Genomic DNA, 25,787 nt, shown 5'->3' on the forward strand with positions numbered 1-25,787 from the left:
TCAGGCAGTGTGATACATCACGTAAACAAACTGAAGAATAAAAAACATACATTCATCACAATCGATGCAGAAAAGCTTCTGACAAAACTGAACACCCATTTATGAAAGAGTTTCCATTAAGTGGACATAGAGGGGAAACTACTGAAAGGAAAAAACTGAAAGGATTTCCTCCAAGAACAGGAACAAGATAAGGATACCCACATTCATCACTTTCATTCAACAGAGTTTTAGAAGGCCTAACCCCATGGCAGAGAAGAAAAAGAAATAAAACGAATACAAATTGGAAAAGAAGTAAAATTATCACTGTTTGCTGATGACATGATACTATACAAACAAAATTCGAAAGACTCTACTAGAAAACTACTAGAGATTATCAATGAATACAGTAAGGTTGCAGGATACAAAAATTAATACACAGAAATCTCTTGCAGATCTTCACGACCAAGATAGTCACGATAATGTGATCACTGACCTAGAGCCAGACATCTTGGAATGTGAAGTCAAGTGGGCCTTAGAAAGCATCACTACTAACAAAGCTAGTGGAGGTGATGGAATTCCAGTTGAGCTATTTCAAGTCTTGAAAGATGATGCTGTGAAAGTGCTGCACTCAATATGCCAGCAGATTTGGAAAACTCAGCAGTGGCCACAGGACTGGAAGAGGTCAGTCTTCATTCCAATCCCAAAGAAAGGAAATGCCAAAGAATGCTCAAACTACCGGACAATTGCACTCATCTCACACGCTAGTAAAGTCATGCTCAAAATTCTCCAAGCCAGGCTTCAGCAGTATGTAAACCATGAACTCCCAGATGTTCAAGCAGGTTTTAGAAAAGGCAGAGGAACCAGAGATCAAATTGCCAACATCCGCTGGATCATGGAGAAAGCAAGAGAGTTTCAGAAAAACATCTATTTCTGCTTCATTGACTATGCCAAAGCCTTTGACTGTGTCGATCACAATAAACTGTGGAACATTCTGAAAGAGATGGGAATCCAAGACCACCTGATCTGCCTCTTGAGAAACCTGTATGCAGGTCAGGAAGCAACTGTTAGAACTGGACATGGAACAACAGACTGGTTCCAAATAGGAAAAGGTGTACGTCAAGGTTGTATATTGTCACCTTGCTTATTTAACTTATATGCAGAGTACATCATGAGGAACGCTGGGCTGGAAGAAGCACAAGCTGGAATCAAGATTGCCGGGAGAAATATCAATAACCTCAGATATGCAGATGACACTTTTATGGCAGAAAGTGAAGAGGAACTCAAAAGCCTCTTGATGAAAGTGAAAGAGGAGAGTGAAAAGGTTGGCTTGAAGCTCAACATTCAGAAAACGAAGATCATGGCATCTGGTCCCATCACTTCATGGGAAATAGATGGAAAAACAGTGGAAACAGTGTCAGACTTTGTTTTTTTGGGCTCCAAAATCACTGCAGATGCTGATTGCAGCCATGAAATTAAAAGACGCTTGCTCCTTGGAAGGAAAGTTATGACCAACCTTGATAGTATATTAAAAAGCAGAGACATTACTTTGCCAACCAAGGTCCGTCTAGTCAAGGCAATGGTTTTTCCCGTGGTCATGTATGGATGTGAGAGTTGGACTGTGAAGAAGGCTGATCGCCGAAGAATCGATGCTTTTGAACTGTGGTGTTGGAGAAGACTCTTGAGAGTCCCTTGGACTGCAAGGAGATCCAACCAGTCCATTCTGAAGGAGATCAATCCTGGATGTTCATTGGAGGGACTGATGCTAAAGCTGAAACTGCAATACTTTGGCCACCTCATGCGACGAGTTGACTCACTGGAAAAGACTCTAATGCTGGGAAAGGTTGGGGGCGGGAGGAGAAGGGGACGACAGAGAATGAGATGGCTGGATGGCATCACCGACTCTGTGGACATGAGTTTGAGTGAACTCCGGGAGTTGGTGATGGACAGGGAGGCCTGGCATGCTGTGATTCATGGGGTCGCGGAGAGTCGGACACGACTGAGCGACTGAACTGAACAATGAAAGATGAGAAAGAAAAATGAAGGAAACAATCCCATTTACCATAGCATCCAAAAGAATCAATTACCTAGGAATAAACCTACCTAAGGAAGCAAATTGACTATGTCAAAGCCTTTGACTGTGTGGATCACAATTAACTGTGGAACATTCTGAAAGAGATGGGAATACCAGACCACCTGACCTGCCTCTTGAGAAACCTGTATGCAGGTCAGGAAGCAACAGTTAGAACTGGACATGGAACAACAGACTGGTTCCAAATAGGAAAAGGAGTATGTCAAGGTTGTATATTGTCACCCTGCTTATTTAACTTATATGCAGAGTACATCAGGAGGAACGCTGGGCTGGAAGAAACACAAGCTGGAACAAGATTGCCGGGAGAAATATCAATAACCTCAGATATGCAGATGACACCACTCTTATGGCAGAAAGTGAAGAGGAACTCAAAAGCCTCTTGATGAAAGACGAGAGTGAAAAGGTTGGCTTGAAGCTCAACATTCAGAAAACAAAGATCATGGCATCTGGTCCCATCACTTCATGGGAAATAGATGGGGAAACAGTGGAAACAGTGTCAGACTTTATTTTTTGAGGCTCCAAAATCACTGCAGATGCTGACTGCAGCCATGAAATTAAAAGACGCTTACTCCTTGGAAGGAAAGTTATGACCAACCTAGATAGCATATTAAAAAGCAGAGACATTACTTTGGCAACCAAGGTCCATCTAGTCAAGGCTATGGTTTTTCCCATGGTCATGTATGGATGTGAGAGTTGGACTGTGAAGAAAGCTGATCGTCGAAGAATTGATGCTTTTGAACTGTGGTGCTGGAGAAGACTCTTGAGAGTCCCTTGGACTGCAAGGAGATCCAACCAGTCCATTCTAGAGGAGATCAATCCTGGGTGTTCATTGGAAGGACTGATGCTAAAGCTGAAACTCCAATACTTTGGCCACCTCATGTGTCGAGTTGACTCACTGGAAAAGAGTCTGATGCTGGGAAGAATTGGGGGTGGGAGGAGATGGGGACGACGGAGAATGAGATGGCTGGATGGCATCACCGACTCGATGGACATGAGTTTGAGTGAACTCCGGGATTTGGTGATGGACAGGGAGGCCTGGCGTGCTGTGATTCATGGGGTCACAAAGAGTCGGACACGACTGAGTGACTGAACTGAACTGAACTGAAGGAAGCAAAAGACCTGTACTTTGAAAACTATAGGATGCTAATGAAAGAAACTGCAGATGACACAGATGGAAAAATATACCATGTATATCGTTGAATTGGAAGAATCAGTACTATCAAAATGACTGTATCACTCAAGGCAATCTACAGAGTCAATGCAATTCTTATTAAATTACCAATGGAATTTTTCACAGAATTAGAACAAAAGTTTTTTAAATGTGTACGGAAACGCAAAAAGACTGAACAGTTAAATCAATTCTGACAAAGAAAAACAGAGCTGGAGGAATCAGGCTCCCTGACTTCAGACTAGAATACAAAGCTACAGTAATCAAAACAATATGGTACTGGAACAGAAACTGAAATAATCAATTGAACAGGATAGAAAGCCCAGAAATAAGCTCATGCACCTATGGTCAATTACTCTATGTCAAAGAAGGCAAGAATACACAATGGAGTGACTTCCCTGGTGGTCCAGTGGTTAAGACTGATCCCAATGCAGGGGGGCTGGGTTCAACCCCTAGTCAGGAAACTAGATCCCCCATACCACAACTAAGACGCAGTGCAGTCAAATAAATTTTTTTAAAACAGAATATACCATGGAGAAAAAAAAACAGTCTCTTCAATAAGTGATTCTGGGAAAACTGAACACCTACATGTAAAAGAATGCAATTAGAACAATCTCTAACACCATACACAAAAATAAACTCAAAATGGATTAACGATCTAAATTTAAGGTTAGATAATATAAATCTCTCAGAGGAAAACATAGGCAGAACATTCTTTGACATAAATTGCGGCAATACCTTTTTCAATCCACCTCCTACAGTAATGAAAATAAAAACAAAAACAAACAGGATCTAATTAAATTTAAAGATTTTGCAGAGCAAAGGAAACCATAAAAAAAGACACCCTACAAAATGGGAAAAAATATTTGCTAATGAAGCAACTGACAAGAGGTTAATCCCCAAAATATACTCATTCAGCTCAATATCAAAGAAACAACCAAATCAAAAAATGGGTGGATGATCTAAATAGACATTTTCCCAAAGAAGACACACAGATGGCCAAGAAGCACATGAAAAGATATTCAACATCACTAGTTAGGGAAATGCAAAACAAAACTACCAGAAGGCATCACCTCACCAATCAGAATGGCCGTCATTGAAAACTCTATAAGGACTTCCCTGGTGGTCCAGCGGTTAAGTCCCCCTTCCAGTGCAGGGGATATGGGTCTGATCCCTGGCCCGGGAAAGAGCAGTCCCCACTGGCCGCAACCAGAGAAAGGCTGAACACAACAAACAGGACCGAGCGCACCCATAAATAAACAGAAAACCTCTACAAACAATAAATGCTAGAGACAATGCAGAGAAAACAGAATCCTCCCACTCCATTGGTGGGGATGTAAACTGGACACCATTATGGAGAATAGTATTGAGGTTCCGTAAAACTAAACATAGAACTACCATATGATCCAGTGATCCCTCTGTGGGGCATGTATCTAGAAAAAATGTAATCTGAAAAGATATATGCACCCCAGTGTTTACTGCAATATAACTTTACAATAGCCAAGACATGAAAGCAACCTAAATGTCCATAACAGATGAACAGATAAATAAGATAAGATGCCTCTGTATTAATAGAATGGAGTATGACTCAAATAGAAAAAAGAATGATATGACGCCATTTCAGCAACATGGACGGACCCAGAGATTATCTTAAGTGAAGGAAGTCAGACAAATATGACAAATAGCATATCATTTATAGGTGGATTTCTAAACAGTTATAGAGATGAACTCATTTGCAAAACAGAAACAGACTCAGACTTCAAAAACAAACTTACAGTTCTTTTGAAGGTTCTTCTACCTTCAAAAGAAAAAGGTGGTGGGAGGGATAAATTAGGGATTTGGCATTAACATATACACATTTATATAAAAAAGATAATCAATACGGACCTACTATATAGCACAGTGGACTCTACTCAATACTCTATAATAACCTAAATAGGAAAAGAATTTGAAGGGTACGTGTGTACGTGTAACTGAAACACTTTGCTGTACACCTGAAATTAACACAACGTTGGAAAACAACTGAACTCTAACATAAAATAAAAATTACATTAAAAACAAAAAGGAAAGCCGGGGCTTCCCTGGTGGCTCAGTGGTGAAGAATCCACCTGCCAATGCGGGAGACATGGGTTCGATCCCTGATCCAGGAAGCTCCCACATGCCATGGAGCAACTGAGCCTGTGAGCCACAGCTTGAGAGCCACAACTACTGAGCCCACCCGCTGCAGCCACTGAAGCCCCGGCGCCCTAGAGTCTGCTCCACAACCAGACAAGCCACCACAATGGGAAGCCAGTGCACCGCAGCTAGAGAGCTGCCTCCACTCTCCAGTCAGAAAAAAGTCTGCGCAGCAACGAAGACCCAGAACAGCCAAAAATAAAGAAAGTGATGAGACAAATTTAGGCTGTAAGACATTACAGTTTCTTCTACAAACAAACAGCATTTTAAAAAATAAAAGGATGGGGGAATTATCAAAAGAAAAAAAAGTGAGAGAAATATGAGATACTCTAACCAAGCGCAAGGTTTCAATTCTGACTTAAACCAATTATAAATTGACTTTAAAAAAATAAATGGATAAAAATCAGACATGAGTGGATATTAGCTGATATTAAGGAATCACTGTTAATATTGCTGGGTGTGATGATGGTTATTCTTTAAGAGTCCTCACCTGTTAAGAGATACTCACTAAGGTATTAACTGAAGAATGACATGTCTAAGCGTTCCCTTAAACTACTCAGCGTGCGCATGCGCACATGGATACACATGCAGGACACTGGGCGGGCAACAGATGGAACCAGATTTGCCGGATGCAGGTAGGTAACTACCGAAGCTGGGTGATGGGCTCATAAGGGGACGTGACAGTCTTTCCCCTAGTTTCGTGTATGGCCTATGTGTGTGTGTGTGCACGTTTTTAAATTTCCACAGCAAAGACTTTTTAGAAATAAGGAAGCAGAGTGGGATACGTAAAGAAACCAGATTCCTACCTCATAAACGGGTCCAATTTCATAATCTGTGAAAAATCCGATGGAGGGCTTAGCTAGAAACACTGGAGTATCAGCACAACTGTGGGAGGGCAAGGAAAGGTGAGAGAGGCTGTGAGTTTCATCCCTGTAAGTGATTCATGGAAAATAAATACATTCAAGCCATCAAAGAGATTGGCAACGCATCATCCTTTAGGTTTTACTGTTGGCAAAGCAGGTCACAAAACAATTTTACAGCAAGACTGAATCTTTGTGAAGATATATATAGCTACACATAGCACAGGGAAAACTCTGGAAGCTTAAACACCAATATGCTTTTTTTATTTTACTTTTACAAACCCTTGTGTCGAGGACTGACTTTCAATAGATCGCAGCAAGGAGCTGCTCTGCTACATACAAAATCCCGAACACCAATATGTTAATTGCATCTTTTATATACGTGCTATTTTTTCTCAGCAAATCTTTTCATTTTTGGTTTTTCCCTTTTCTTTTTGGCTGCACCAAGTGGCTTCTGGGATCTTAGTTCCTCAACTAGGGATCAAATCCAGGCCCCCTGCATTAGGAGCACAGAGTCTTGCTCACTGGACCACCAGTGAAGTCTAAGCAAATATTTTCTGTTTTTTTTTAAGAAATAAAAACATATTATTGCTATAATAAATAAATATTAATAGTCTTGTTTTTTCAGTTTATTTGGCTGCACCAGGTCTTTGTTGCAGCAGGCAGGATCTTTACTTGTGGCATGTGGGATTTAGGTCCCAGACAAGGGATCAAACTTGAGCCCCTGAAATGGGGAGCACAGAATCTTATTCACCTGACCATTAGGGAAGTCCCACACTAACCATTTTATGTCCGTTAAAATTATGAACCCATGAAGCAAATCATTCCCTTTGTATGGACAATTATTGAAATATAGCCAAACGGCTTCCCAGGTGGCTCAGTGGGTAGGTAGATGAAGGTTCGATCCTCTGGGACAGGAAGATCCCCTGGAGCAGGAAATGGCAACCCACTCTAGTATTCTTGCCTGGAAAATTCCATGGGCAGAGGAGCCTGGAGGGCTATAGTCTGCGGGGTCCCAACGACTTGGACACGACTAAGCGAGCGCACACACTCTTTTAAAGAAAAATCACTATCTGTACTAGCTACTTGTCATTAAGCAAATTTTAAACATTTTTATTATCCAAGACACATGAATATAATGGCAGGAGCACACGGCTAAAGAGATGCCGCCCATTTGACCCAGGTTGTTGAGATATAAGCAAAGGGCCAACACTAACTCCTGTTCCTCAAGAAAAGGTCAGAAAAGCACAAACCCAGGACTCTGGGGCTGTCCCAAGGCCACACTGTGGGCAGCCCCGAAGCCCTGCTCGACTCGGATCCTGACCCCCTGGCCCCAAACCTCGGGGACCCTCCAGAAGCCAAAGCAGACCCACAACCTTCTTTCTGTGCTTTCCCCTGAAGGGTCTGATTCTCTGAGAATACAAGTCAAGAGAAGACGCACCTCTCCTCCAGCTCTCCGTCTTGGAATTCTCCTACCCGTGCTGGCTTCTTGGGAGGAAAGAGAAGAGACTTGCCTCCCAACGGAGTGTTAGGAGGGAAAAAGCGAGGGTTTCTCAGGAAGCGGTTCCGACTCTCCATCCTGGCAAGCTGAAGACGCTCCAGCTGCCTCTGGGGCACCCGTAAATGGTTCATCCAGTTTTTATTCTTCGGTAAACCTGTTTTCTTTGAAATGTGGGAAAAGGATAGAGTCCATGAGAGGCCGAGGGGGCGTGTGCGTTGACATCTTGCTGATCCCCTGACCCCGGATGGCCAAGGATACCCTCTGGTTTTGCTGTGGCTTCATTATGATGACGTGTGTCACCTGGAACCCTATCCCCTTTATCATGGCCCTGACCCTCTACCACCCCACACTGGCTTCAAACTCACCGTGATGGCTGCTCTGGATCTGAGTTTGGCCTTAAAAGATGAGTCCCATGAGAGGCTGTCCATAGTATAGTCCGTCTCCTCTGCAGACTGAGAGGACATCTTCCTGCACACGGGCTTCTTGGTCAGCTCTTTCTTTGGTATGGAACGTTTCTCAGAACTAAACGTCAGTTTTGAATATCCAGGGACAGAGACGCCTGTGGCACCAGGAAAAACATGAAGTTACCAGACCCGGGGGGAGAGGTGACTCAACCAAGATGACTAAATTAAATTACCAAAAGCACTGCTAGCTTCTTTTTTCTAAATGTTTATATTTCCTATACCAGATGTATTAAATAATTGCCCGTCAGCATATCAGTTACTCCTGGAACTTACTCGGCAGCCTTGAGACTCTAGTGTTCATACTTATTATCTGTTCACTTGTCAAACATGGCCAGGAACAGGAGAGGACCACTGTCACACATACATAGGGACACACACCGCACACGTGAACACACTTTTTAAAAGGCTCACACGAGAAATCAGAGTTTGTATTAGCTTTGTAGACTGTAAAATCATCTCCAAAAGGTTAAATGAGGATATTCAACGTTGCCAGCAGGAAAGCACTGAAACTGGTACCATCACATCTCTGAGCACAGTGCCAGGTGAATGCTCAATACCATCCACTCAGTGCTCTGAAATGACCTATATGGGAACAGAATCTAAAAGAAGTGGAATATATGTATATGTATACTGACTCACCTTACCATATGCCTAAAAACAACCCAACACCGTCTATCGACTATACTCCAATAAAACTGATTTGAAAAAGAAATAGAACCAGATCCCACAGGAAAAAAAAAATCCTCAATACACGTTAAATCCATCCTTATTTAACTGCCTAGGATAGTGTTTGAAAGTTGGTTAGAAACTAAGTGGCTGAGTATCCCAGGTACTTGGTTCTGCTTCCTCTTTCTGGCCTCACCTGTCAGCGTGGCCCAGGGCATCAGTTAAACTCTCTCTTCATCTACATCCTCAATTCTCTGGACCCCCATCCTCCTACCCCAAAGGCTTTCTCAGCTCTAAACCCCAAGAGACCAGCAGAGTTCCACTGACTGGGGCTGCTGACGAACTTACCTTTGGAGCCTGGCACCACCAGGCTGCCATCCAGATGTTTGGTCACAGGATCTACAGGGTGATGCTTCCAAAACTTTACCTTCCTGCTTAAGCCCACAAGACAGATTTCCACCCTACTCATTCTCAGAGGATCTTGCCTCCCACAGCACAGGAAACTAGCCCAGTATCACATTCACGCACACATAGCCTTCTTTGCTCCCAACCTTCCCTCTACACTCAAAGTTGCTCCTGGCCTGTAAGGGGCATGCAGAACCCTTAGGTCTATGTTCTGAGCCCATGAGACACTTGCTCCCTTGCTCGTCTACGTCTGCAGATCCGCCCTCTCGTGATTCATTCAACTACGTTTTAAAATTTTAATTTCACATCTTGTCATGGGGCAACCGATTAGGGTATCATATTCCACTTTGAGAAGCTGAGACTTTTATCTCGTAGGAGTTAGTAAGCTAGTGAGGAAGTGGCATGCTCAGAGCTGGCCCTCCCAATAGCCACGATCAAAAGATCTATGAACAAGGAAATGGCACAAAGGTGGCTGCTGTGGTCCTGCTACTAAAGAACTTCCCTGGAATGGTATCAGAGGCTTGAAGGCAGTACAGAGGCATTACCTTTAGGTGCAGAGCAAAATGGCACCGTATCGCTGTAGTAATCATTCGGGCAGATCAAATGATGTTTCCGTAGCAACTCGTTGTCCACACACCATCTGAAGATGGTCTTCACTACATAGAAGGGAATGAGAAAAGGTATTTCAAGGCAGATTGGTGTCAAAGAAACTACACTCAAGCTTTCTTCATCTTCCCGGCCTAAACCCCCTAACAAAATTCTTCAGTGGTCATTTTGGGATTTAAGAAACTTATCAGTGAGTATTTAAGTTGGTCACTTACAAGAGGCCACCATTGGGCAAGGCTATGTTGTGGTATTGTTTAAGCCAAAATATGGTTACTCGCAGAGAGATCAATAAAAAAGAGTTAGGAGAAATAGAGTAGATTGATGAGTAGCCCCAATTTTTCAGTCTTCTCTGTATCCACACCCCTAGCCATGTGAGTGTGCAGTTTCTATTACGAGAGACAGAGCTCACTTCTTCACTCCTGATGTTGGCCGTATGATGTGCTTTGACCATGAGATGTTGGCAGGATTGTGAAAGGTGCTTGTGCAGCTGAGCCTTCCCTCCTGTGTCTTTGCCATCGTCATGAGAAGAGCTCCTGGCCCTTTGCCCGGGACCCCAGCAGGAACCCACGTGGAGCAGATTTGAACCCAACACGCAGCAGGAAACCATGTTCAGCTGGATGCACAGCTGGACACTGGTCTAGTCAGCTAAGCCCAGCTAGATCAGCCAACCACCAACCAACCAGCAGACACATGGGAGGAGATCTCATTTAATAGAATGGGAAGTTGATAAATAACATCTTGGGTTGATGAGCACGGAAACAGTAGAAAAGGTTTATCACTGAGAGGCTTCCAGAAGAATTAGAGCTAAAAATGACCATGTCTGGCAAGTGGACTGAAGCTGGGAAAGGTGAGGTGGAGGATTTTTTCCAACAGACTCTCTTTCTGAGCAGTGTTAGATTTGTAGCAAAATTGAGAAGAAGGTACAGAGGTTTCCCATGTACTCTCTGCCCCAACACAGGCACAGCCTTCCCCTCTATCAACATCCCTTACAACGGACATCCTGACACTGACACACCATTATCACATGAAGCCTGAAGCTCCTATTAGGATTCACTCTTAGTATTCTACAGTCTATGGCTTTGGACAAATGTGTAATGACATATGTAGGTGAGGATTTTTTCTAATTTATTAGAAGTTTTTCTAAACTATTTGATTTTTTTAAACCATGTACACATGTACCTTGTGGTCCAGTGGTTAAGACTCTGCCTGCCGATGCAGGGGACATGAGTTCAATCCCTGGTCCAGCAAGATTCCACAGACGATGAGGCAACTAAGCCAGTGCACCAAAACTATTTAGCCTGCTCAGAGGGTAAAGCATCCGCCTGCAATGCAGGAGACCTGGGTTCGATCCCTGGGTCAGGAAGATCCCTTGGAGAAGGAAATGGCATCCCACTCCAGTACTCTTGCCTGGAAAATCCCATGGACAGAGAAGCCTGGTGGGCTACAGTCCATGGGATCACAAAGAGTCGGACATGACTGAGCAACTTCACTTCTTTTCTTTCTTTTCTAGAGCCTGTGGGCCACAACTACTGAAGCCTGCATGCCTAGAGCTTGTGCTCCGCAACAGGAGAACCCACAACACTGAGAAGCCTACGCACTGCAACTGGAGAGTAGTCGCTGCTCACTCCAACTAGAGAAAGTCCAAGTGCACCAATAAAGACAGCACAGTCAACCCCCCCCCCCCAGCAAACAGAAGGGGGGACAGAGGAAACAGTGACAGACTTTATTTTCTTGGGCTCCAACGTCACTGCAGATGGTGACTGCAGCCATGAAATTAAGACGCTTGCTCCTGGAAAGAAAAGTCATGACCAACCTAGACAGCATATTAAAAGCAGAGACATTACTTTGTCAACAAAGGTCCGTCTAGCTTTGGTTTTTCCAGTAGTCATGTATGGATGTGGCAGTTGGAACATAAAGATAGCTGAGCACTGAAGAATTGATGCTTTTGAACTGTGGTGTTGGAGAAGACTCTTTAGAGTCCCTTGGACTGCAAGGAGATCCAACCAGTACATCCGAAAAGAGATCAGTCCTGAATATTCATTAGAAGGACTGATGCTGAAGCTGAAACTCCAATACTTTTGGTCACCTGATGCGAAGAATTGACTCATTTGAAAAGAACCTGATGCTGGGAAAGACTGAACGCGGGAGGAGAAGGGGATGACAGAGGATGAGATGGTTGGATGACATCACTGTTTCAATGAACACGAGTTTGAATAAACTCTAGGAGTTGGTGATGGACAGGGAGCCCTGGTGTGCTGCAGTCCATGGGGTTGCAAAGAGTCGGACATGACTGGGTGACTGAACAGCAGCAACCCCCCCCAAAAAAAAAAAAAAACAAAAAAAGAAAAGAATCATGTGCACTACTACTCTGATAAAAATTAAGGAATAAATAGGGTGAATGGAAGACTTGAAAGTTTTCAAGCTTTGTTGCTTGTTCCATTAACAAAGACGGTGCTTTAAAGAGGACTTTCTGCGATTTCCCTGATGGTCCAGGGGTAATGTGGACGGCAGGGGGCGCACGTTATGCTTCCACTGCAGGGGAGGCAGGTTCAATCCCTCACTGGGAAACTAGGATCCCACAAGCTGCGCTGCAACCAAATAAAGGGGAGGTTGTTTGAATGTAGGGGATTACGGAATGGGAGAGTGGTCAGGAAGTTAACTCATCATGAAGAACTTCAGCCCACAGCACTGAAGCAAGGGGCTCTTAGGACATGATCTGGACTCTGCAATGAAACTCAAAACTGCTCAGTCATCTGCCCGCTCCTGTTTCTGGAGAACAGAGGCTTCCTTCCAAAATTCACCAAAAGCCTCTCATTGATCCATCCCAGAACCACAGTTGAAAGGATCATTCTGGGCAAATGTGGATCCAAGGCCTCTCCTCTGCAATACGGAGCCCTCAGCAGGGAGTGGTGGCAATGCCAAACTGATACAGTCCAGCCCAGTTCCCCAGCCCAGTTCCCAAGGACTTGGCAATGGCCTATTTGAAATATTAAAAGATAAGATAAAGCTTCCAGAAAAACGGCAAAGGCCATGTGGCAAGGAGTTGTATCCTCTCTCTTCTGATACCATTCCCTCCAAGGTCCTCCCCTAGGCCGTGGGCAGTTCCGTGTCTGCAGGAGCGGGCTGGTGGGTCGCAGCTTGTTATCAGGGCTTTGGGAAGTCTCTCTCTACTTCAGGCGTGGACCATGGGCCAGGTGAGCCTTGGGCACCCTGCACTGGCCTTGTGACCCCTTGTAGGAAGAGTGGGCTTCCTATATGGACCCTGCTCCTGAGCAAGGCACTGGCTGCTCCCTTTCCCAAAAGATAATGCAGATAAGATACCAGCAAGGAAAGGGAACGAAAGCACAGAACATTCTGCAGAATTCTGATCTTTCTCCCTCTGTCTGGAGAATTTACACATATTTTCCACCTTGGGACATTTGTATTAGCAAAGAGAGAAAGGTTCCTTCAGTGCCTCAAATAACAATCATCTTCACGCTCAATCATCCAAGTTACAAAAGAGGTTCTTGGGACACCACTCTCCACCCTGAGAAGCAGAACCAGAAAACTGTCCAGGGAACTGGATTAAGGTCTCTACTTCTGCTATTTCTGAAATAAAAAGGAGAAACCTTGCCAGCAGAAGGCTGAGAAACCAGGGTGGATAATGTCTGCTTATAACTTAATATTGCGTGCTAAGTTGCTCAGTCATGTCCGACTCTGTGATTTCACGGACTGCAGCCTACCAGGCTCCTCTGTCCATGGAGATTCTCCAGGCAAGAATACTGGAGTGGGTTGCCATTTCCTCTTCCAGGGGATGTTCCTAACCCAGGGATCAAACCCATGTCTCTTAAATCTCCTGTATTGGCAGGTGGGTTACCACTAGCGCCACCTAGGAAGCCCATAACTTAATATTATCTTGGGTAAAAAAAATGAAGGTCACTGGGAAACGCTATTAGTTGATGTTTGTTTCCCAGTTCTCAATGTTTTATTCCACTTTCATTAAAAGCAAACAGACAAATAATTATGTAATCTCCCCTGATCTCTAGCCAGAAGAATCCTACCAAAGACAGGGACAGTATCTGACTCCGGAGACTTGGCAGATAGCAGGCAACCAACAAATCCTCCCGAGAATCCACTACCAGTCATCCTTGCCTGAATCCATGACTGAAGGAGGGGATCTGGCAGCCATACAACTGCTGCAGAGAAGGGGGGACCGGAGAAGGGGGGACCGGAGGAGATACGGAAGCCGCACGCAGTGTTCACTGTCTCACGGGGCTGAGCTTCAGCGAGGGCAGACCTGAAAGGGGACAGAGCCCCACACACCCTAGGGGAAGTCATCTACAATGTGTGACACTGTGCGTGGACAACATGCCTTCCTCCTCCTCCTCTTGAGAGAAGACAGACATGGGCTTTGACGGCAGACACAAGTTCAAAGTTGGGTCCCAGCCCTTTTGAGCTGTGGGAATTTAGGGAATCATCTAAGTTCCTCTCTCAATTCCTACACCTGTAAATGGAGAGAAAACCTATCTTGCCGGGTTATTGGAAGGATTCAGTGGAATAACATTCATGAAGCATCTTACCCATCATCTGGTCCCCAGCAGGACCCCATAAGTGTAAAGCTTTCTGAAGCCACTGTATCTTCCACTTCTCCTTCCCTGCAGGCCACAGACACGCCAGGTCTCCTCACCCTAAAAGCGCTGTCTCTACTGCCCTGAAAAATGATGATTTTCAGGGATGCAGGATGCCAGATCAAAGTCTTTGGTGGGGAATAAAAGGTACCAGGACTTCTTGGAGAAATGGCCGATTCCAGGTCTGGAGCAATAAACACACAAGATGAACCTGGAACATCTGATCATTCCAGAAAGTAAGGAAGTTTACCACAGGCAACCAATGTTATGCCAATAGAGTCAGGCATCAATTTGAAAAGGCTCCAAGCAGCTAAAGATGGGACAATCTGAGCATCAAGAGGACAATAAACATAACTAGCTGTGAAATCCATGAGTTCATAATGATAGGAAACACCAACCCACCAAACCTTTTTACTCATCTTTTGAAGATGTTAGGGAAACCAACTCATTATTTTAAAAACTAGCAGATAAAGGGAAAGAATTAATTCTGCCCCTATCTTCGGGTAATCAGAGTCATCACAGAAAAGTTTCTCTTTACAGAAGTATTTCAGTAACACTAGCATTATAATTTGTAACCCCTAATGAAACAATATATCTAAGCAAAAACTGGCAGCATCATGAAAACAGGAGATATCAAACACCATGCATCTCCTAAAGGGAGCACAAAGCACCATCTATGAATTGGTCTCTCCCCTTCTCCTCTCAAAAGTTGAACTTAAATCTCATAAAGTCTCCAGAAATAACTAGTGAACTGCAAGGAATACAGGGATCATAAAAACAGGTTAAATGATACCACAGTGGTGAAATCAGCAAAATCCAGACTATAGACAAATGTATAGAAAAAATGACCCAATTTCTTTGACCAAAAAATTTACAAAGTGTCATCAGAGAGATGGTAGACTGAAAAGTGTTCTTAGCACTGCTGGTGTGGGGATTTGATGAGGAAAAAACATACTGGTCAAATCTGAGAATACCGCTTCACAAAACACTAGTCAATTACAATCTAACATGGAGAATTTAATGTGGAGACACTAAGGTGACCAGGTAATCAGGGCTAACATCACTTGTGCCTCCTGATGTGCAACAGTGAGAGGGGTGAAGTGCTGGAGGGCTGGAGCAACCAGCATCACCTGTGTGGTGCTGCTGCCAAGCATGAATCGGAGTTTGGTCACGAGGAAACATTAGAACCACCTTGCAGAGTGAAAGGCTTCTCAAGAACTGTCAAGAAGGACTTCCCTGATGGTCCAGTGGCTGACACTCTGAGTGCCCAACGCAAGGGGCCAGCATTCGAGCCCCGGTCAGGGAATTAGATCCCACACGCTGCAACTAAGATCAGGTACAGCCGAAATAACTAATTAAAAAAAAAAAAACTGTCAAAAGAGAGGATCCTGGGAAGATGGGCATACAAACCACAAGGAAGGACTCTGTCTCCCCACCTAGGCGCAAGTTGTACCAGTAGAATCAGTTTAATTGAACTATTCTGTAATGATGGCATCTATTAAAGACTTGTACTTCCAGGGGGAAGCCTGGACAGGCAATTGCAGTGAACTGAGCATAGGAGCAGCTACCCACCCCTCACTCTCAGTCCCAGGGCAGGCATCTGTGCATGTGTTTCTGGGGCAACCTACACACAACCTGTGACAGCGTGGGTGGCCCAAAAAGATGCTGTCCTCCAAATACCTGGGATCTGTGCTCTGACTGCCAATGACCACAGAGGTGCAGGCAAAGAAGCACCTCCCACATTGTGGCACGCCCCTCCTCCTCCAGGTGGAAGTGACTTCCAGGGAATTCAAATGGCCAGCACCCCCCTCCTTCATCTTTCTCTTTTCCCTTCTTTGAAAGCCAGATATTAAAGACGAAGACATTCAAAAACAACTGCAGATTAGGGAGAAATCAGAACATGACCACATACACTCAGGGAAGGGTTCAGAAAAGACCTAGAAGACCTTAAGATTATGGCTCAGGCTGAACCTCAGCACAGAGAGCCAACAATAACTAACAAACAAAACCAAAACAATTACAAAAACCCCAGCAAGCTCTGTGGAAGGGGGAGAATCTGATTTCTAAAGTCTCATAATTATTAGATTCAAACACACAAAAAATCGAAAACATACAAAGAAATGGGAAAGTATGGCCCATTCAAAGGAAAAAATTAAATCAATAGCACCTGTCCTTGAAAAAGACCCGACTGCAGTTACAATAGGCAAAGGCTTAGAATTCTTTAAGACGCTCATAGAGCTATTAATAAAAGAACATGTAGAGAGTATCAAGAAAATGAGGTACAAAAACATGTAAATATCAACACACAGAAAACCTAGAGGCTAAAAAGACATGTTGGAACTGAAAAGAACACTAACTGAAATGAAAAATTAATTATTAAAGGGATTCTAAAGCATATCTGAGCTGGCACAAGAGAGAATCAGTGAACCTGAAGATATAAAAAAAGGAAATTATTGAGTCAAATGAAAAGGAAAAAAGATTGAAGAAAAGTAGAGAGAGCCTAAGAGGCCTGTGGGCCACCAGGAAGTGACTAACATACACACTGTGGGAGTCCCAGAAGGAAAAGAAAGGGAAAAGGGGCAGAGAGGATCTATCTAGAGAAATAATGGCTGAAAACGGCCCAGATTTAACAACACACATGAATATAAACATCCAAGAAGCTCATGAATTACAAGATGAACTCGAAGACTCATAGAGACACATGTTATAATTAAACATTTGAAAGGCAAAGAGAGAATCTTGAAAGTAGCAAGACAGTAGTGACTCATCACATACAAAGATCCTCAATAAAGTTGTCAGTAGATTTTTCATCAGAAATTTTGGAAGCCAGAAGGCAGTGGGTCAATCTATTCAAAATGCTAAAAGGAAAAACTATTAGCCAAGAATCCTACATCCAGTAAAAACTGTCCTTCAAAGAGAGAGAAATTAAGACATTTCCTGATAAACAGAAGCTGAGGGTGTCTGTTACCACTAGACCTGACCTGCAATGCTCAAAGGGGTTCTGTAATGTGAAATGAAAGGACACTAGACAGTAACTCCAAGCCACATGAAGAAATAAAGACGTCAATAAAGGTAAATGCATGGATAATCATAAAAATTTTCTACATGATTTAAGAGACTAATACATTTAAAGGAAAAAAACTATTAAAGCTAAAACAAACAAAAAAAAAGTTCAAAGTTATGTGCTGAGTTGCTTCAGTCATGACTCTTTGTGACTATAGCCCATAGGCTGTAGCCCGCCAGGCTCCTCAGTCCATGGGATTCTCCAGGCAAGAATACTATTGCAGGCTGCCATGCCTTCCCTCCTCCAGGGTATCTTCCCAACAGTGAGTCTCTTATGTCTCCTGCACTGGCAGGCAGGTTCTTTACCTCTAGTGCCACTTGGGAAGCCACCCAAATATACAGTAGTATGAAAAGTTAGTATTATATTAACCTAGTATTATCATAAAAGTTAGTATTATAGTGACTTTGATTTGTAACTCCAACTCTTTGTTTTCTACATAATTTACAAGACTAATGGATTAGTTGGTATTTCTGGGCACACAATGTATAAAGATGTAATTCTGTGATATCAACAACCAAAAGTGGTGGGGATGGAGATGTAAAGAAACAAAGAATTTTGTATTTATTGAAGTTAAGCTGGTATAAATTCAAATGAGAATGTTATAATTTGGGGCTTTAAAATGTAATCCCTAAGGCAACCACAAAGAAAATAGCTATAGAATATATTCAAAAGAAAATTAAAAAATGGAAATTTAAACATTTCACTACAAAAACTGACTAAATACAAAATAAGACAGTAACACTGAAGAATTGATGCTTTTGAACTGTGGTGCTGGAGAAGACTCTCGAGAGTCCCTTGGACTGCAAGGAGATCCAACTAGTCCATCCAAAAGGAGATCGGTCCTGGGTATTCATTAGAAGGACTTTGCTGAAGCTGAAACTCCAATACTTTCGCCACCTGATGTGAAGAGCTGACTCATTTGAGAAGACCCTGATGCTGGGAAAGATTGAGAGCAGGAGGAGAAGGGGACAACAGAGGATGAGATGGTCAGATGGCACCAGTGACTCAGTGGACATGGGTTTGGGTAAACTCCAAGAGTTGGTGATGGACAGGGAGGCCTGGCGTGCTGCGGTTCATGGGTCGCAAAGAGTCGGACACGACTGAGCGACTGAACTGAACTAATGCAGGAGATGAGGGACAAAAGATATACAAGAAAACAGCAAAGTGATAGAAGTTCCTCCTTATGAGTAATTACTTTAAATGTAATTTGGGCTTCCCTGGTGGCTCAGATGGTAAAGAATATGCAGACAGTGCAGGAGACCTGGGTTTGATCCCTGGTTCGAGAAGATCCCTGGAGGAGGAAATGGCAACCCAGCCCAGTATTCTTGCCTGGAGAATTCCATGGACAGAGGAGCCTGGTGGGCTACAGTTCACGGGGTTGCAAAGAGTAGGACACGAGTGAGCGACTTTCACTTTCTTTCCTTTAAATGTACATGGATTCAACTCTCCAGTCAAAAGGCAAAAATTGGCAGAATAGATAAAAGTACATGATCCAACTAGATTGCTGTCTACAGGAGACACACTTTAGATCCAATGACTCAAATAGATGGGAAATGAAAAGATGAAAAAAGATTTCCATGCAAATAGTAATCAGGAGAGGAAGTGGCTATACTAATTGAGAAAAAAAAGACTTTTTTTAAAAATCAAAAAAGGTTACAAGAAGCAAAGAAAGCAAAGAAAGACATATTAATAAAAGATTCAATAGAGCAAGAAGATATAATAAGCATAAACATTTACACATCTCAAGACAGATCATCAAAATAATGAAGCAAAAAATGACAGATCTGATGGGAGAAATAGATAGTTCTACAATAATACTAGTTGGACACTTCAGTACCCATTTATAGCAATAGAAGAACCAGCGAAAAGACAAATAATGAAACAGAGGATTTAAACAACGCAATAGATTAACTAGATATAACAGACATATAGAACACTCCATTGAACAATAATGGCATACGCATTCTTCTCAAGTGCATTTAAAGAATTAATATCAATCCTCAGATTTTTCACAAAAACACTGAAGAGGAGGGAACACTTCTTATCTGATTCAAGAGGCCAGCATTACCCTGATGTAAAAAGCCAGATAAAGATATTACAAGAAGACTACATCCATTATGAACACTGATGCAAAAAACCCTCACAGAATATCAGCAACATACTGAAAAGAAAGTTCACCGTTATCAAGCGTGATCTATTCCTGTGATGCAAGGATGGTTCAACATACGAACCTCGATCAATGTAATAGACCACAGTAACAGAATAAGGGGGAAGAGTCCCACGAGCACCTCCACTGACACAGAACACTGTCAGAAAAACTTCAGCATCCTTTCGCGATTAAAAAAAACGAACACAGAGAACTAGGGACAACCAGGAAGTATTTCAACATGGCGCAAATCACGGATGAAAGCCCACAGCGAGCATCCTTCTTAGTGGTAAAAGACAAAGCTTTTCATCTAAGGTCAGGAACAAGGCAGGAAAGCCTGCTCTCACCATTCGTAGTAAACACAATACTAGAAGTTCTAATCAGAACAACCAGGCAAGAATTAAAAGGCATCCAAACTGGAAAGGAAGAAGTAAAATCATTACTGTTTGTAGATGATATGATCTTATTTATAAGTTGAAAACAGTGGGATTCTCCAGTGGCTCAGAAGTAAAGAATCTGCCTCTAACGCAGGAAACGCAAGTTTGATCCCTGGGTCAGGAAAATCCCCTGGAGGAGGGCAGGCAACCCACTCCAGTATTCTATTTTTTTTTAAATTCATTTTTATTTGTTTGGCTGTGCCAGGTCTGATCTTCAATCTGCACTGCAGCATATAGTAGTTGCATCATGTGGGATCTAGTTCTCTGACCAGGGATCGAACCCAGGGCCCCCTGCACTGCAAGCATGGAGTCTTAACCACTGGACCACCACAGAAGTCCCCCACTCCAGTGTTCTTGCCTGGAGAATCCCAAAGACAGAGGAGGCCGGTGGGCTACAGTCCATAGGGTCGCAGAGTCAGACATGACTGAGTGACTGAGCATGCACACACACAGAAAACACTAAAGATTTCATACACAAAAAACCTCTTTTAAAACTAATAAGTGAATTCAGCAAAGTAGCAGGACATAAAGTGAGCACACAAACATCTGATGCATTTTCATACACTAAAATGAACAACCTGAAAAGGAAAGTATGAAAGCAATTCCATTCCCAGGAGCATCAAAAAGGGTACAATACTTGAGAATTAACCATGGAGATCAAAGACTTCTATAATTAAAAATACAAAACATTGCTGAAAAAAAAAATGAAAGAGGACATAAATGGAAATACATTCTATGTTCATGGATTAGAAGACTTCATATTGTTAAAAAGGCCAATACTGGGACTTCCCTAGTGCTTGAGAATCCATCTGCCAATGCAGGGGACACGGGTTTGACTCCTGCTCCGGGAAGATTCCACACGCCACAGGGCAACTAAGCCCATGCGTCACAACTGCTGAGCCGGTGCTCTGGAGTTCCTGCTCTCGCAACAAGAGAAGCCACTGCAAGGAGAAGCCCATGCAAGAAGCCTCTCTACAATCAGAGAGTAGCCTCTGTTCGCTGCAGCTAGAAAAAGTCGGTGCACAGCAATGAAGAGCCTGAGCGCCAGGACAAAGACCCAGCAGAGCCAAAATATTCTTTTAAAAGTGTCAATACTACCCAAAGCAAAATACGGATTCAATGAAATCTCTATCAAAATCCCCATGACGTTTTTTTATGACAGAAATAGTAAAACCCATCCTAAAATCCACTATGGAATCTCAAGGAATATCCAATAGTCAAAACAATCTTGAGCAAACAAAGCTGGAAGACCCACACTTGCTGATTTCAAAACGGACAAGAAAGCCACAGTAATAAGAACATGGTACTAGCATAAGTGGACAGAGAAACCAATGGAATACAATAGAAAGCCCAGAAATAAACCCTCACACATATGGTCAAATGACTTTTGACAATGGCATCAAGGTCAATCAATAGGGAAAGGACAGTCTTTTCAACAAACGATGCCAGGAAAACTGGACATCTTTATGTATAAGAATGAAGCTGGATCCTTCTGTAACACTGTGTAACTCAAAATTAATCCAAGACCTAAAATCTAAGACCAACACCTAATAAACTCTAGGAGAAAACATAGGGCCAAAACTTCACAACACTGCATTTAGCGATGATTTCTTAGCTACAACACCAAAGGCACAGAAAACACAAGAAAAATCAACAAATTAGACTTCATGAAAACTAAAAATTGTGCATCAGAGGAAAAATGAAACACACAGAACGAGAGAAATATTTTCAAATCATACATCTGGTAAGGGATTAATAACCAGGATATACAGAGAATTCCTAAAACTCAACAATACGATGGATTAAGAATGGGCTTCAGGAATGCTCTGCACGCTGCTCATTGCCGCTAAGATCAGGGTGGCTGAGAGAATCACAGCCTTCCTCAAGAATGTCTGTGCCAAGGAACTGGTGCTGGTGGCATCCTTCACCAGTGGGGGTCTCCCTGTAGTTCTGCCCACACTCAGCCCCAACACCAAGTACTCGGTCATGAGCAACTGGGCCATACCCTACAAGTACCAGTGCTCCTCTAAGACGATGGCAACATGCCCAGCTACACTCAGGACCCCAGGGGCCCAAGCCTGGAGTGGCTGAAGAAACAGCTCCTCCATTAACAGGGAGAAGTCCCCTCCCTGATGGCTCCCAATAAATATGTGAAATGTGAACCACACCCCCCCAAAAAAAGGGCTTGAAAAGACATTTCTCCAAAGATACACAAATGGTAAATAAGCACATGAAAAGACACTCAAAATCACTCATCATCAGGGAAATGCAAAATTAAAATCACAATGAGGTACCCCCTCACACCCATCAGGATGGCTCCACACCTCTCCCACACATACACACCCCCACAACCACCCCCATCAAAAAACTAGAACATCAGTGTTGGTGAGGTTATGGAGAAATGGGAATCCTTGTATACTGTTGGTGGGAAAGTAAAACTGGTACAGGCACTGTGAAAACCAGTATGGTGATTCCTCAAAAAATCAAAATAGTACTACTCTATAATCTAACAATTCCCCTTTAGACACAAAACCAAAGAACTGAAAGTGGGATCTCAAAGAGGTATTTGTACGTCCATGTTCAGAGCAGCGTTATTCACAACAGCTAACACCTGGAAGTAACCCAAGAGTTCATTAGCTGATGAATGGACAAGCAAAATGTAATATATAAACATAATATCATTTAACATATGAAGGAAGGAAATTCTGACACAGGCTACAAAGCGGATGAACCTTGAGGGCATCACACTAAGTGAAACAGGTTAGCCGCAAAAAAAGACAAACACTGCATGATTCCACTTATATGACTACTACTTAGTCAAAATTACAGAGACAGAGAATAGAATGGTGGTTGCCAGGGGCTGGAGGGACGGAGGGACTGTGAAGGTATTTTTAATGGGCATATCGGTTGTGGGAGATGAAAAGAGTTACGGAGATGGATGGTGATGATGTTTGGATAAGATAATGAATGTATTTAATACCACTGAACTGTACTCTTAAAAATAGTTAAGAGGGTAAATTTTATGTTGTGTGCATTTTATCACAATTTTTAAAACCTGGGGGAAAACTCAATGGTCAAGAACATAAAAGATAGGAAAAGTTCAAAGAAGTGTCCCAAATGAAAAGTCTAAAAATGAGACACGACAGTGGCATGCAACACACGGCTTCCTAGACAGGATGCTAGGCCACAGAGGAGAAATAGACACTGTGGAATAGCAGGGAAAACCTGCGGGCCATCTGTGAACTGGAGGATCACAGTGCCGCAATGCTGACTCCCTGGCTTAGGGGGCTGGGTGCTGGTTATGTAGGTGAGAGTCCCTGCTCTGAAGACATGCACCCTGAAGCGTTCTGTGATAAAGAAACAACACTGGTGCAACTCACTCTCCAAACATTGTGAAAAAAACTAGAGAGGTTCTGTGGGTTGCATTTTTACTTTGTTGGTAAGAGTCTTTTGATGCACAATTTTTAATTTTCATGATGTCCATTAGTCTTTGAAAGAGACTAATGAGATAATACAGTAATATATTAACAATTGGGGGTTAGGGTGAAGGGCATAGAACAGCTCATCATACACACCTGGAGGCATCTTGATAAAAGGCTCAAGGAACTGTACTTGGGCCTGGTGCATGGCCCGCTCTTTCTCTGCAAGGGCCCGTGCACGGGCCTGAATGATGTGTCTCTCCAACATTTCAACTTCATCCAGCCGCTGCTTATAGAGCTCCCGAATCTGGCAGGTGGGTGATCAGATGCACAGAAATACGGTGAGATGACACAGCTTTACTGAACCTCCCCCGAGCAGCACTGTTTCCCATGAAGCACAGAACAGTCACTGAACTGCAGCAACCACCTCGTCTAACCAGACAGACCTGAACTCTAAGACCCATGGAGGGAAATGGCTTAAAGTTGTGAAGTCAGGAACAGTGCCAAGTCTCAAATCCTGTCTCCTGACTACTGGCTTCTCAGTAAAGCGGTCTGTCATCCCAACTCTGAAATACCAAATGTGAGTTAACACACCACCTGTGGTAGACAGAGGGTTGTGTCACTCAGGATAGAAGGACCTGCTACCTAGCTGCAGGGAGCATAGTGAACTGAAAGCCTCCAGCTGTCGACCCCTTCAGAATTCACCTCAGCTGCTTGAAAGCATTCAGCTGAGACTCCTTTAAGAAAGTCGTGGGCAGCGTGGCCAGCGGTCAGCCTTATCAGAGGGGACTCAGGACAGCCTCTGTCCTCCTTATACAGATAAGGAAGCAGAGCTGGTGTTCCAGAGACTGGGCATGCTTCCTAAAATCTGGGTATGGGTGCCTTTCGGTTAAGATTGTGGTTTGTGACACAAAGGCAGGCACCCCAGAGCGGACGTGACTTTTAGCTTTATCATCTCCAGGAAAACAACTATTCTGCTTTCTGTCGTTTCACTTACATATGCAGTTGTGTGTGTAGAGCGTGTGTATTTGCCTAAGAGCGCGTATAGAGTGTCCTTCAACTACAACGTAGTATATGCGGCTGAACGGACTTGGTCTGCTTTCCCAGCTGCGTACTCCGTGCCTGGAACAGCGGCTGCACCCGACAGGGGCTGACACTTGCCGAGTGGCTGAGTCGCGCCCTGGGTCCCCAGCACAGCCGCAGACGCGACGCCGCCATCCCCTGGGTGAGCAGGCGGAGAAGCGAGCGGGACGCGGTACCCTGTTACCTGCTGCAGCTGGTCCACGAACTCTTCGTGCCGCGCATCCTCGCTGCCGCGGGCCTTGATCAAATTCGTGCTCACCTCCTCCCCTATCACCTCGGCGGTGTACAAGTTGCGGAAGACGCCGGTGAGCAAGTACGAGATGTCTTGGGTGCGCAGAGAGGTGGGGCGCAAGCGCAGCAGTTGCGGCTCCTGGAGCGGCGGGAGCGCCTCCGCGACGAGGCGGCGCCGACCCCCGTAGCCGGGGTGGAAGGACTCGGAGTAGGCGATGGAGGACAGCCAGGTGGACTGACTGGGGCTGCGGATCCGGGCCAGACGCGGGGTGGGCGTCCACGTTGCCCCAGCGAAAGCGTAGGATCCAGACTCCGCCGACTGCCGCTCTCGCTTTCCAGTCTCCATGGCAACTGAGACGCCGCTAACTCCCTGCCGCACTTCCACTTCCGGCCTGCCTCTTCCGGTTTGCGTCTGTTGGAGGGTGCCATGAAGCCGTCATCCTCAAATATGCGCACAGCGGTATCGCCTTTACTAAGATGAGCTTAGCGTGAAGATCAACAGAGAAAGGGTTAATTGGCACAGCCAGTTCCTTCTGGTTGCAAAGCGTCTCTCTATTTACTTTCGTCTGTCCATTCTCAAATTTGTTCAGCGTTTATTCATTCATTCATTTTGTGTAAGGATTCTGTTTCCGGTCTCTGCTGGGAGCTGGAGATACCAAAGGAAGATGCTGCTTCCGCACTCACAGAGCTCAGGGGTTGGAGGCAGGGTGGGGAAGTGGGTGGCCTGAATGCGTGTGTGAAATGTGGGGAAGTGGTTGTGTAGGTTTGTGAGGTGTGGGGAAGTGTGTGTTTCTCTCCAGGGTGTTGAGCAGGTGGGAACAGGTAAACAATTGCAGTTTAGTGGGTTATGGTCAAGGTGGAGAAAATGTTGGTTGTCATGGAACCAC

The 25,787-nt window shown here is 43.9% G+C and overlaps 1 protein-coding gene and 1 pseudogene across 1 annotated transcript in view; one reads left to right on the forward strand and one right to left on the reverse strand.

Annotated features, from left to right (window-relative positions):
- DLEC1 (DLEC1 cilia and flagella associated protein) overlaps positions 1–25,575 on the reverse strand; it is a 91,740-nt gene extending 66,165 nt beyond the window's left edge. The window contains exons 1-6 of the mRNA XM_055414623.2: positions 24,854–25,575; positions 23,743–23,893; positions 9,853–9,963; positions 8,138–8,331; positions 7,713–7,933; positions 6,218–6,296 (exon numbers count right to left, since the gene is read on the reverse strand). Coding sequence (XP_055270598.2) covers positions 6,218–6,296; positions 7,713–7,933; positions 8,138–8,331; positions 9,853–9,963; positions 23,743–23,893; positions 24,854–25,246 — 1,149 coding nt within the window. The 5' untranslated portion in view covers positions 25,247–25,575. The remainder of the gene's footprint in view (positions 1–6,217; positions 6,297–7,712; positions 7,934–8,137; positions 8,332–9,852; positions 9,964–23,742; positions 23,894–24,853) is intronic.
- LOC148774062 (NADH dehydrogenase [ubiquinone] 1 alpha subcomplex subunit 3 pseudogene) lies at positions 21,989–22,278 on the forward strand (annotated as a pseudogene).
- Positions 25,576–25,787: the final 212 nt, after the last annotated feature.

The sequence above is a fragment of the Moschus berezovskii genome, chromosome 24, assembly GCF_049115385.1.
Source record: "Moschus berezovskii isolate FMDL1 chromosome 24, NW_MosBer_1.0, whole genome shotgun sequence".
NCBI lineage: Eukaryota > Metazoa > Chordata > Mammalia > Artiodactyla > Moschidae > Moschus > Moschus berezovskii.